The 13078-nt window shown below is 43.1% G+C and overlaps 1 protein-coding gene across 8 annotated transcripts in view; it reads right to left on the bottom strand.

Moving 5' to 3' along the window:
* HDLBP (high density lipoprotein binding protein) overlaps positions 1–13078 on the bottom strand; it is a 69911-nt gene that overhangs the window by 27488 nt on the left and 29345 nt on the right. For 4 of the 8 annotated variants that reach the window (XM_084847024.1, XM_084847020.1, XM_084847022.1 and 1 more), the window contains 4 exons: positions 7655–7722; positions 5335–5447; positions 3573–3727; positions 2704–2919 (listed from right to left, as the gene is read on the bottom strand). In XM_084847024.1, coding sequence (XP_084703150.1) covers positions 2704–2919; positions 3573–3727; positions 5335–5410 — 447 coding nt within the window. In that variant the 5' untranslated portion in view covers positions 5411–5447; positions 7655–7722. The remainder of the gene's footprint in view (positions 1–2703; positions 2920–3572; positions 3728–5334; positions 5448–7654; positions 7723–13078) is intronic. The other 4 variants (XM_084847023.1, XM_084847018.1, XM_084847019.1 and 1 more) reach the window with 1 other exon arrangement.

The following is a 13078-nucleotide window of genomic DNA, read 5'->3' as shown; positions in this document are numbered from 1 at the left end:
TATGGCAGGAACCATAGAGCGTGTTCCTAGAGCATTCCCGGCCCCTTTCCAGCAGCAGCAGATTTTGGGGGTCTACAGGCCACCAGACAAGGCTTGGGGGGCTGCTAGCCTGTGACTATAAACTATGACTCTAAATAGTTTTGCACGCCTGAAATGACGCAAAAGGCTCATTACTAGCATATATTCACTAGATGTACAATTTATGAATATAACTCTGGCATATTTCAAGTCAAATATTTCGTCTCTTCAGGCCACCACCCCTTGCCTCTTTTAATGCATTTTACCAAGAAGACATATGTATGTCTGGTCTTCTCAATGGGAAGCCACAATGGCGGTACCCATTTGGATTCTCCAGAATGCTCTCTTTTACAGCTTGTACCTGGGCAGAAATCCCTCTAGTTATGATTTTGAGCACTGAGAATTAGCTTGTACACTAGGACAAATATAGTTGCACATTAGAAACATTTCCACAAGTATGCATTTAGAAAACTTCGATGGCATTCTTGTCTTCAAGTGCCATACTAATACAACTAAGCAGCAAGAATGTGGCAACCTTGTTTTTGAAAACTTCAGAAGGAAGGAGAATCCACAGCACCTTGAGCAGTTTATTCCTTTGCTGAACCGCTCTTTAAAATAAGAGGTTTCTCACCTTAAAACATCTAGACCAACCCGGCGCCCTCCAGATGGCCATGCTCATTGGGGATGATGGGATTTGCAGTCCAACACATCTGGAGGGCACCAGGTTGGGGAAGCCTGGTCTAGACTTAGTGAAAGGTAGCAGAGCCAGTTCTCTCATAAGGCAGGCTGAGATCCTTGGCTCAGGTGGCCAACAGGCACCTCCTGCACTCAGGAATGCCTGCCCACTGCTACCCCAATTATGTTTGCCACTGCTCGCCCAGTGGCATCCTTCCTCTCCTGTTGAGACATGCTTTGTCAAGAGAGAGGGAGGTCTCAATCCATGTTTTCCCCAGGGAACACTGCACTTCTGGAAGCACCCCCCCAACACACACACACTTTGCATCCCTTCCTTTTGCTATGAAAACTTAACCAAATGTATCTCGTAAACATCCTAAAAAAGACAGCAGTGAATGCATCACCCATACGCATCACTAGGTTTGTGCTTCTGGAAGGACAGTACTTGCCTTAGTCTGGCTGCTGGCGAAGTATGTGGGGAGGCCCAGATCAGAGCTATGGACTGTAATTAGCTTTTGAACCTTATTTTCATTATTTTGATTTATTATTAAATGTATTAATCGCCCATCTGGCTGGTCACCCAGCCACCCTGAGCGATGTACAACATACAATAAAACAGTTTAAAACAATAAAATTCTACAATAAAAACATTTCCTAAAATACCCTAACCCACCCCAAATGCCTGCCTGAACAACCACGTGTTTAATGCACGACGAAGCTCATTAAAGAGGGGGCATGACGGAGTTCCCTAGGGAGGGAGTTCCACAGAGTGGGGGCCACCACAGAAAAGGCCCTCTCCCTCGTCCCCACCAGTCTAGCTGTCCTGGCTGATGGGACAGACAGAAGGCCATCCGAGGCTGATCTTGTTAAGCGGCCTGTCTGGTGCTGCTGGAGGCACTCCTTAAGATGGGCTGGGCTGCAACCATATAGGGTTTTAAAGGTCAAAACCAACACCTTGAATTTCGCGCGGAAAACAACTGGTAACCAGTGCAACTCCTTCAGCACTGGAGTGATGTGATCTCGCCGGCGGCTGCCTTTAATCAGGCGAGCCGCCGCGTTCTGTACCAGCTGCAGTTTCCAAACCGTCTTCAAGGGTAACCCCACGTAGAGTGCATTACAGTAGTCTAAACGAGAGGAGACCAGGGCATGTACTACCGATGGGAGCAGATGGTCGGGAAGGAAGGGGCACAGCCGCCGTATCAGATGGAGTTGATACAGCGCTGTCCGGCTCACAGCTGACACCTGAGCCTCCATGGACAGCTGGGGGTCCAAAATGACCCCCAGGCTGCGGACCTGGTCTTTCACGGGTAGCCGTACCCCATTCAACACCAGGTCAACATCCCCCAGCCTCCTCTTGTCCTCCACCAAAAGTACCTCGGTCTTGTCAGGGTTCAGCTTCAGCTTATTCCTCCCCATCCAGCCACTCACCATCTCCAGACATTTGGACAGGGATTCTACGGCCAACCTTGGTGAAGATTTGAACGAGAGGTAGAGCTGCGTGTCATCTGCATATTGATGACACTGCACCCCAAACCTCCTGATGATAGCCCCCAGCGGCTTCACATAGATGTTAAGTAGCATCGGGGAGAGGATGGAACCCTGTGGCACCCCACAAGTGAGTGGCCACGGGTCCGAAACCTCCTCTCCCAGTGCTACCCTCTGGTACCTGCCGGAGAGGAAGGACGGGAACCACCGCAATACAGTGTCCCCAATGCCCAACCCCTCCAGGCGGTCCAGGAGGATACCGTGGTCAACGGTATCGAAAGCCGCTGAGAGGTCGAGGAGAACAAGGAAGGAGCATTCACCCCTATCCAGAGCCCTCCTCATATCATCTACCAAGGCGATTAATTCTGGCATCTTTCCAGGCTACCCATTTTACCCTTAAGATGCAGTGCAAAGGTGAGTTGGTCCATTAAAAACAACCTTACACTTTATAAGCACTGACACCTAGAGCTCTCCATGCCCTAGGAAGGTCATACAAGGAGAAGAAAAGAGAACTAAGTCACTCACCTGTGTCTGAAGCCGAGCTACGATCTCTTTCCGAGCCTTCATCACTGCTTCTAGCTTGCCAGAGACCATGATTGAGAGTCCCTGATCCTTTGCAAGAGACAGCTCCAGGTGAGCTCCCGTCTTCTGCATGATGTCTAAGCAGATTTTGGCCTGTTCCCCCTCTCCAAACTGGTTCATGTCCTTGTATTTCCTCTCTTCCAGTGGCACATGGAACACCTGCTCAAATAAAACAATGTTTTGTTCAACTTGGAAGAACTAAAAACTTACCCACCTTTAGCTGAGCAGGCAAGACCACCCCAACTATAATGAAGAAATGTAGGCTTCAATCCTAGATCCATTTACCTCGGAGTAAGCCCCACTGAACTCACTTATATGTATAGCATTGCACTGTCAAACACTCAACTGATGAAAAATTCTAGGCACAACATTAACTGTGCAAATAAGGAAGTCTTCTATGCCATCACAAAACATAGTTTTAACTTTTTAGATTGAAATTACTTTCAGAGGTCAGGTACTCTGCACATCCCTCTAGTTTAGCACAGGAGTCTTGCTGTAGGATTTCATTTCAGGGCTACAATGTCAGTCACTGAATGGGGCAAGTATATGGGAATGCCTCACTCTACACCCACAGAATTCTCCCAAACTGCAAGGTCAGGCATATTCCGCCCTCCTCCAAGCAAAGTCTTTAGGCCTGGTCAATCAGACTTTCTGCTTACAATACTTTCTTCCCCGCAATATCATGCTGGCAGGGCTACTGAAAAGCATCAGCCATCAATGCTTACACCAGAAGAGTTTCATTTTAAATGCCCAATCTTTGCTTCATACAGAGGGCAGGAAAACAGCATTGGGGAGATCTTCTCTGTACTGACCTGGGTGATAACAGATGCCTTGATTGGTCGGATTTTGCTCCAGGCACCAGCAGGTTCCTGGGCTGTCTCCAAACATGCTGCTTTCTCAGGAAGAGGGGGAAAGGCATCCTTGTAGGTTGGAGGATCATTCTCTTCTTCAGCATTTAAAGCTGTAACTACAGTGGAGCAAGCGAGGAAACAAGGAGTTGATGGACAGATGGTGGTCACCAGAATTCCCCCTTCCTCCTGCCCATTTTTAACATACTCTGGGTTGGTGGCAAAAAAATACAGCCCACACGTCATTAGAATCACTGAATCAAAATTAAGTTGCTTTCTCTTTGCTAAGCCATCAGTGGTCATTTCTGTCTATCAAAAAATAAGAAAGCCACATTTCTTGTAGAAATCAGAGTTTATCCTGCCTACACATATGCCTAGTATCCTTGCACGTCACACTTTTTCCTCCTTACAGTCAACAGAATTGAGGCATGCATGTTTGTCATAAAGAAAAACAAATTATCCATTCAATTATCTCTAATGTCAGAATGGCCCGCTGAGAATTAATTCCAAGCTATTTACTAACACTGGCTGTTGTGTAGCAGACCTCGAACTGTTTGCTGAAATATTCCTATTGAGAAAGGGAGGACCAGCAGCTACAACCAGACTAACTGATTTCCCCCTACTTGTTTTGTTAATATTTCACTAAGGCAGGAGGTTATTCAGAATGCCTCTACTTTTGCTTGCAAGTTGATCCCACTAATACAGCTATGCTGCACCATAGACTTAGATGAGTCCTTGGCCATCTGTGCAACTCATTTATGGTACCTTCGCACAGTTTCATCCACGGTCTACTTGGAATCATGCACTGACTGAGACTCCATTGATAAGCTGCCCTGCTACTTGATCACACTTATTAAATTCCATTTACTGCTCAATCTACATCTACCTATAACTTATGCTATTCTGTGGCAACATAATGTTTTTTATTGTCTTTATATTCTCTTGATAAGATCAGCTGACTGGATTGTATGGAAGAATCAGTCAATAGAATTAAAAATGTGAGCACTCAGGGCTTCTGCTCACACACTGTACCTTGCTCAACCCAGCACTCTGAAAGCCACAGAAGAACAACAAATATTTAATCATTTGGGAAGCTGTGCATGGTAATGTGATAAGGCTACAAGTATAGAATAGGGCTAGAAATGACCCAAAGATAACTTAGACCAACCCCTTGCTCTAAGTGAGGATTCTCTACCCATTAACCTAGCCCCATGATAATCCACAGGATCTAGAGCAGGGGTGGGCAACATGTGACCCTTCAGATATTTTGGCCTACAACTCCCATCAGCCCTAGCTAATATGGCCAATAGTGAGGGATTATGCGAGTTGTCAGCCAAAACCTTGGAGGGCCACAAGTTGCCCACCCCTGATCTGGAGTATATAAGTATGCCACATAGAGAGAGGATGAATGAATACAGTGCAGTACCTAGAGATGGCAAAGGAATAGCTTGGTGAAAAAGGAGGCGGGGAGGGAGAAACTAGGAGTATTTACATATTTAGTAACTTGAATTCTGAACCAATTTTACCCTTGTATTTTGATGTTAACTCAATGCCACATGAGCATTTTATTGTTCCATTTAAGCATCATGGAACAAGAAGCCCCCAGGAAAATTGGTTTGGACTTCCTCCCACAAGACACAAAGCAATTAAGCAGCAGCAGAAGAAACTACTTCTGTGCAGTTGTTATCTACTGGGAATTTACAGTAAACTTGTCTTGCTGTCTTACCTTTCACTTGCTGCTGAGCAAGGCCGCTGCGATGTTCAGCAAAACTTTCCTGGGTCAAAACTGCCACGGAGCTCATGGTCGATTTCCCACCCACACACAATCCGGGTATGCCACTGGTTATAGGAAAGGAGAGACTGTCATGATAGTCACTAGTATGGCATATATATATATATATATATATATGTGTGTGTGTGTGTGTGTGTGTGTGTGTCACTAGTATGGCATATATATGTGTCACCAGTATGGCATATATATAAGTCACCAGTATGGCATATATATAAGTCACTAGTATGGCATATATATATAGTCACCAGTATGGCATATATAAGCGTCAGTTGTGCCACTTCTACTTCAAGCTACATTTATATATATGTATATGTATATGTATGAATGAATGTAGCTTGAAGTAGAAGTGGCACACCTGACCACTCGCCTGGCATATGTAACAAGTGTCCTTGGTTGAGCAGGCATGTGGATCACCTCCTCCTAGCCACAACAATCTTTCCCAGGGCTGCAAGTTGTGTCATGGTATCCTTCCCAGCCAACCCTGGCAATCGATGTATTGCTGTCACTGCTGTACTGTATTGCCCCTAGAAGTCCTTCAAAGCTGGGAAAGATGGCTGCAATAGCATGATGGTACTTATTTTCTATCTAGAAATAGCGGTAAAGTGCTATCACCACTCCCCTCCAACAGCCTTAAAGATCCAGGACAGAAAGCTACAACAGCATTTGTAACAGTTTCACTATAGAAATGCTGGGATTTTTAGCATTACAAAATGTAAAGTAAAAGATGTTATCATCTAGGAAAATTGTTGACTAAAATCAGTGTGCTTTTGCTCCATCTACCATAAATACTGTGCTATTATGGATGCAACTCTAGCCCAGTTCACACACAACCTCAGCAAATAACTTTTACATGCAACAGGGCATGTTGACCTCACATGCTCCCGGCTATCCAAAGCGCAGAACCTTCAACATGACCAGGACACCAAGCATATAAAGATGTATACGCATAAGGCCCTGCTATATCCTAAATGCCAGTGCTGCATGGAAAACCATCCTTTACCATATACCAGTTGTTAAGGTCTTTTGCCATTTCTTATAGACTCAAGTACTATCCTATTGCAAAGTTATAACCTCTGCCACAGGCTGTTTCATATCAACATTGCTGTATGTGAAACAATATTTTTAGTTAACAGACACTCCATCCATTATATTACAGTATAAAATCATTCTTCTAATTCGTTAGCCAATCTGACAACAACAGCCAGTTCCAGATATGTCAGAATAAATATAGCTGTCCAGCTTCTTGTAAACAGGAATTCAAACAATATCAGTTTCCCGTTTCTGACAACAGGAAGTAAAAGACACCGTGAGGCATGGACACCATCTTTGCTAATAGGCCTTATACACCATAAAACTCTCCAGCACTACTTTGGATCCAATTAGACAAAGTTAGCCTTCAAACATCTCATGGAACAGGTTGGCTGTGTGAAAGGTACTTCCTTTTTAACGCTGCTGCTTGTTAATTATAAGAATTAGGCAATACCCAGTTAAATTATGAAAGAGAGTACATAATCTCTTTTCACTTTCTCTGCATTATAATATACCTCTTTGCCATTCCCTTTAATTATCATCTTTCTAAACTAGTACAGGTATTTTAAGAATCTATGTAGAATCTCTCCTCTTAATTATTTTATCACCTTTTCTTGTACTTTAAAAACAGCAACAACATTGGGCAATGTTTTTAAGAGGGAACCAGAATATTCAAGGTATGAACTAACATTAAGTAGTTACCAGAATGATAGGAATAAATCACATTAAAAGAAGGCTGGAATCCACTTTCAGTGTTGGGCAGGAACCTTAGCCAACTATGAGAACTGTAGCCCCAGTCATTTCCAGTGCAATATATAGGGCATTTGATATACTCTTAAAATACTAGCTTTAAAACAAACACACACACACAAATGTGAAGGTCTAGTCTTTGGTTTCTGTGTTCCATATGGTAATACAATCCATTTCTGCAATATGGCCGAGGAAGGCTTTTTGCTATAATATTTCACATTCTGCAACGTTTTTCTTGCAGAATGGTGGAACTTGGATTTTAAATCCAAACTACAATACTGTTAACCAGGCTACAAAGGTGCACTGAGTAGACCCCTTAGAAACCACCCTGTGGTATAGGTAATTAGGAGATTATTATATGTACACTTGTAAAATCCATGAATGGCTGATGGATGCTACAAAAACCACATGTTCAGAAGTACCATGGGCCAAAGGGGTATATAACCCTTTTCACCATACAGATTTGTAAACTTACCAGCTAAATGGTCAGTAGCCAGAAAGTCCGTCCTGTGAGTTGCCTGTTTGTCAGCCTGCCAGCTTCTGCTTTTCAGAAGGAAAAAAAAAAGTTATTCAGCTCTAGGAGAGCTAGAAGTCCATTATCAATAGATGTAATAATACAATGTCATTGGCCTGGAAGTCCCTCTGGTAAACCTGAGCCAAGATCCAAAACATAAATTATTATCTTTTAAATGAAATTTGAGATCTGCCTTTCAACAAGAGTCATCCCCTACCCGCACAAAAGAATATAGTACAAATCACAAGTAAAGATTATATTTAAAATCGATAAACAAAAAAGGCGGTGACGTATCAGTTCATCCACATTCCAGTACCCCAGAGTTCAAAACCCTGTGAAAACAGAAGTGTTTTTAAAAACATCTAAATGGGCCAATCATGTGGCTTTACTTTGCAAGGGAATTCTACAAGTGGAACATCACCAAAAATATATTGAGAAGTTGAGAACTATGCAGTCAGAGCTTTCCTTTTTCATGCAGATCAGTCAGCTGAAGAGATAAACCTCACTTGAGGATAATCTCCTTTGCTTTCAGAAAAAGCTCCAGCTGTGCGCAGTCCGCAACCAAATCAACCACATATAATAACTGTGGAGAGTAGCCAAAGTTTGGCTAAATCAAATTGCTATTTACAGGGTGTTATAACAACACAGGACAAATACCATGAATCTGTCTAAACAGAGGTACCAATGTCACTTAACGTTTTGTTTTCTAAACAAATCAATCTTTGGGTTAGAGTGTCTTGGGTCCTCTTGTATAGCAAAGAGTCGGGCATTATCTGCACCATCTCATAAAGTCCTACTGCAAATATCAGTTACCAAGTTAGATTGCCTATGGAAGCCTTTCCCAACCTGGATCCCTCCAGTTGTTTTGGACAGCAACTCCCATCAGTCCCCAGCTTGCATGGCCAACAGTCAAGGAGTTGTCGTCCAAAATATCTGGAGGGCACCAGGTTGGAAAAGCCTGGCCTATGGACCTTGGTTGGGCTCCTGATCTATTCTCTTGCACAAAACTACCCTAAGTTAAGCTAAGAAACAGTACATTAGTAGCAGATGTGGGATACGAATTTGGAATTTAAAGGCTGTAAAAGCATCTCCAACTGTGTGACACACAGAGGGAAACTAACAGATTAAAAACTTGCCAAGAAAACTGACATCAGTCAGAAGATAGGAATGTAGTTTAATGGCGCCTGGGCGAATCAGGCACTTTGTTAAAATCAGAATCTGAGAAAAGTACAGAGCTTTATGAAGTCAGCTTCTCGCAATTATAGGCTCAGGTACACATACACACACACACACACACACAATTGCCCAACTTGTGCACATATATGTGTATTTAGCATCTTGAAAACACTACCTGCTTTTATACGAGATAAGAGCTCCCAGCTTGATTAGAGTTCTTTGTAGAAAACAAATGGGCAAGCTTTAGATTCCAAACGTCCCTACTGGATTTCAGTGGGAGTCAGATGCCTAACCACAAATACCTGTGCCACTGGGAAAACCCGCTCAAAACAACTTACAAAACAGGAGCAAGGGAGAGAGTCTAATCAGTGTTTATGGGTAGGGCCACTATCTACTTTGAACATCGCAGCAACAACATTTGTTTCAAGCGAAATCCACTTGGAAGAAGCTGGAGCGTCCAGGTATTTCCCTACCTTTTAAACTAAATCTAAAAACCACAACTTTGCCACCTAAGAAGTGTGTACTTAGTACTTCAAAAAGAAAACAAAGGATATGGTCAGGAGCCTAAAGCTGTCATTCTCTGGACAAGATCCAGAAGGAAAAAAGATTTAATCTAAATCCATACATTTGGGCTGGGCCAACGTATTTGCCACAAACTGTGCATAGATCAGGAATGGGTGGCATTAGGACATAAAGCTGGCCCTGGAATTGGTAAATAAAACTGTATGATTTTAAACAGTAATTAAGAAGGTATATGCTTGGTCATGGTAACTGGTAATTGGTTTACTGCATAGAAAACTGGGGTAAACTGTGCTTTCACCACAAGGTTAAGCCAAGACAGACTACATGAATATGTGCTCTGCAACAGCCAACAGTGGATATTCATGTCACTATTCAGGACATGTCACTCTTCAAACAAGAGGGCTTGGTGGGAAATCAATGTGGCATCTGCCCAGCTGAGGAATAGAAAGTACTTCTGTTCGCACATGTCGCCATTGCTCAGACCTGTAGAACAAACAATCTGCCCTATAACCCCAAGTGAGATAATACAGTCAGGAAGCAGCATGTTAACTATGCTACACCTTTCCAACTTATTTTAATCAAACTGTTTTAGAGTTTCAGGGGAATGGTGTAGGCTCCACCATGACCAACAGCCTTGGCAAGTTGCAAAATAGGAACAATTGTGCGGTGCTCTCCTTACTAAAATGATCAGCACCATAGCGATGAATGATGGATCATGTAATTTCTACCCTTCTTCGTGCCTGATCTGGTGCTGCATGACTGAGTGCAGCAGTTTTTCTGGTTCTGACTCCTTTTCTTAGAACTTCCCATTAGCTGGGTATGAGTTTAGTTGTCTAAGCTAAGCTCTGGGAAGGCCAGGCTCAAGTTGAGATGCTTGGGTGCTGTAACCTCATTTAGCGCCTGCCCAATAGGAATGTAACCTTACAGCACAGCTGCTGGTTTCATCGTCCCCACAGAAGCTGCACAGATTTGCATAGCAGTTAACACCAGAAATTCGAGACGACGTTATTTATGAACAAAATAAAATTTACTCCAGGAGTAAATTACTGCTTCGTCATTAATAAAGAAATAAAGAGTATCCTCAGAAGTTCATGTCAGGTCAGAAAGGGCTGTTGCTAGCAAACTAGGGAAGTGTTACTAGTTTACTTGATGCATACTCTAGTAATAAATCCATGGAAACACCAAGACGTCAAGGGTTAACAAATACTAAAAACTGACCTACTCATTTACAAAACATTTTTTATTATAAAATTACAAGAGGCAACACACATAAAAAACTGGTGGCAGCTACTATTAGGCCTGAGAAGTGGTGGAGTGGGAGGAATAAAGGCAGGGATATAAGCAAGCACAGGCAGTGCATGCAACTGCTTCTAATGAGGCAGGAACAGTACCGTCAGTCAATCTGGGACACCAAATATGCTTCCTATACTCCACACCTGGGTTTAGGCTGGGTTGAGCAAGAGACATATAAGGGCTCCACCCTTTTGACCTCACAGTGCCCTGAAAGGGATGGCACTGTAACTGAAGACAGAATGGTGACTGGGTTGATAGAAACATCATTGTTTCTCTCCACTTACAGACACTGAATATCTCTGGGTTGTAGTCAACGTTAGTCCTACTTAGAGTAAACCAATTGAAATGAATGGGACTTACATTAGACTAACACTGGATATTGAGAGGGTTCTACCCTTAAAGGCGGCCTAAAAATAATTTTAAATAAAAATACACAGGCATGCAGAGTGGTGAAAAGCTGAAGTGTAAAAAGCTACATTAAGTAATTGTCTAACAGAGGCTTAAGACGACTTGTCTGATGATACAGGCATTCATCTTTATAAGAAAAAAATGCAACAGAAAACAGAAAGAAAGACTGGCTGGTAAGATGTCCTATCCACCACAGAATAAATTAATTACCAGGATGGTCACCAAAGGGCTAGAGATGATACCACCGTGATACATTAAAATTATAGAAATAAGTCACTGGGATGGTGGTGGAGGTGCAATAACATAGGTATCTGGATAACACTTCTTCCTTCACAGTACAGAGAGGGGGTGGGGAAAAGCTTCTAGGACTACAGAAAATAGCTGTGGGTGATGTAGGCAGGTGGAAAGAATAACAATCCTGCATCAAAAGGTAGCACTGCTTAAAGATTTGCCATAAAAACAATTATAATAAAATCCAAGGGTGGTGACAGGTAAAAGAAAAGGCTACAAAGACATTTGATTGGGGTGTTCTCCGCTGGACCCCAGACAATGAGCCACACTTAGCAGGAAGGGTATGGATAATGGGGAAGCAGGGAGCAACAGCTGTAATATCGGACATGACAATGGCAGGAAACAAGTTTTTCTCTGGATAAAGGAAAAGGATTAGAAATCCAAGGTGCAAGGAAGGGAAAGAAATGCACTTCTGTAGTCCCAGACAGTTGGTCAAACTGAAGCAGCATTCAAAAGGCTATTGAGTGAGAAGACCTGTGATCTCAAATTTTGCTGTATGTAATGGAAGCTAGAAAGAGGCACTGCTCTGGAAGGGTTTAGTCAATTATTATAGGGCAAATTGAAGAACAGTGAGAGAAGATGACAGGCAGCTGAGGAATTGGAGGTGAAATAGCCACAAATCACCTGGAAAAGATAGAATTCTGAAGGAGCTGGGGCAACTCTGATGTCATTTTCTGGTCTATTCAATGAGATAATGAACAAAGACACAAAGAATTAATGTGAGAAATAGGCAAGTGGCAAACCTCATGGAAGCTGGCCAACTTTGTGTTGGCCTTATGCCTGGCCACCCCAGTATTACAGAAATCAACATCTTCAGTCATTTTCTCCATGCTTCCCTGCATGCATTTTAAAGACATGAGTTGGGGAAACAAAATTAGTTTCCCCTGATTTATTCTGTCTTCAAACAGAAACATAGAATCATAGAACAGTAGGGCTGGAAGGGGCCTATAAGACTGAGTCCAAGCCCCTGCTCAATGCAGGAATCTAAGTCAAAGCATCCCTGACAGATGGCTGTCCAGCCTCATCTTGAATGCCTCCAGTGTGGGAGAGCCCACTACCTCCCTAGGTCATTGGTTCCATTGTCGTATTGCTCTAACAGTCAGGAGGTTTTTCCTGATGTTCAGCCGGAATCTGGCTTCCTGTAACTTGAGCCCATCATTCTGTGTCCTGCACTCCAGGATGAAGTACTTGAACAGCGCTACCTATCTCCCCTCAGTCTTCTCTTCTCAAGGCTAAACATGCCCAGTTCTTTCAGTCTCTCCTCATAGGGCTTTGTTTCCAGTCCCCTGATCATCTTTGTTGCCCTCCTCGGAACCCTCTCCAGTTTGTCCCCATCCTTCTTAAAGTGTGGTGCCCAGAACTGGACAAAATACCCCAGATGAGGCCTAACCAGTGCTGAGTAGAGGGGAACTAGTACTTCACCATGACATTGCTAAGTCTGTCTCAAACATCTTAAAAGAGGATGCCAGAAGACAAGAGAGTCTCAAAGTAAGAGTTAAGAATGAAGCAACCTGCCTTCAATGATCACTGATTTCATTTGTATGATCTTCAGGAAGAGAGCATGGTACTGCTGGCTGTGAGTGGCTGGGTGATTGGGGAGGAATCATAGTAGAATAATCAGGTCCCTGAAAAAGATAACTTGGCTTCATGAGAAGTTACATCTGGAAAGGATGGCCCAGTTAAATCGAGTACTAG

The sequence above is a fragment of the Heloderma suspectum genome, chromosome 3 (assembly GCF_057233095.1).
Source record: "Heloderma suspectum isolate Gila_16-S chromosome 3, 16-S_ref, whole genome shotgun sequence".
Lineage (NCBI taxonomy): Eukaryota > Metazoa > Chordata > Lepidosauria > Squamata > Helodermatidae > Heloderma > Heloderma suspectum.
Note: the sequence above shows the minus strand (reverse complement) of the source record. Positions and strands in the feature narration are given on the sequence as shown.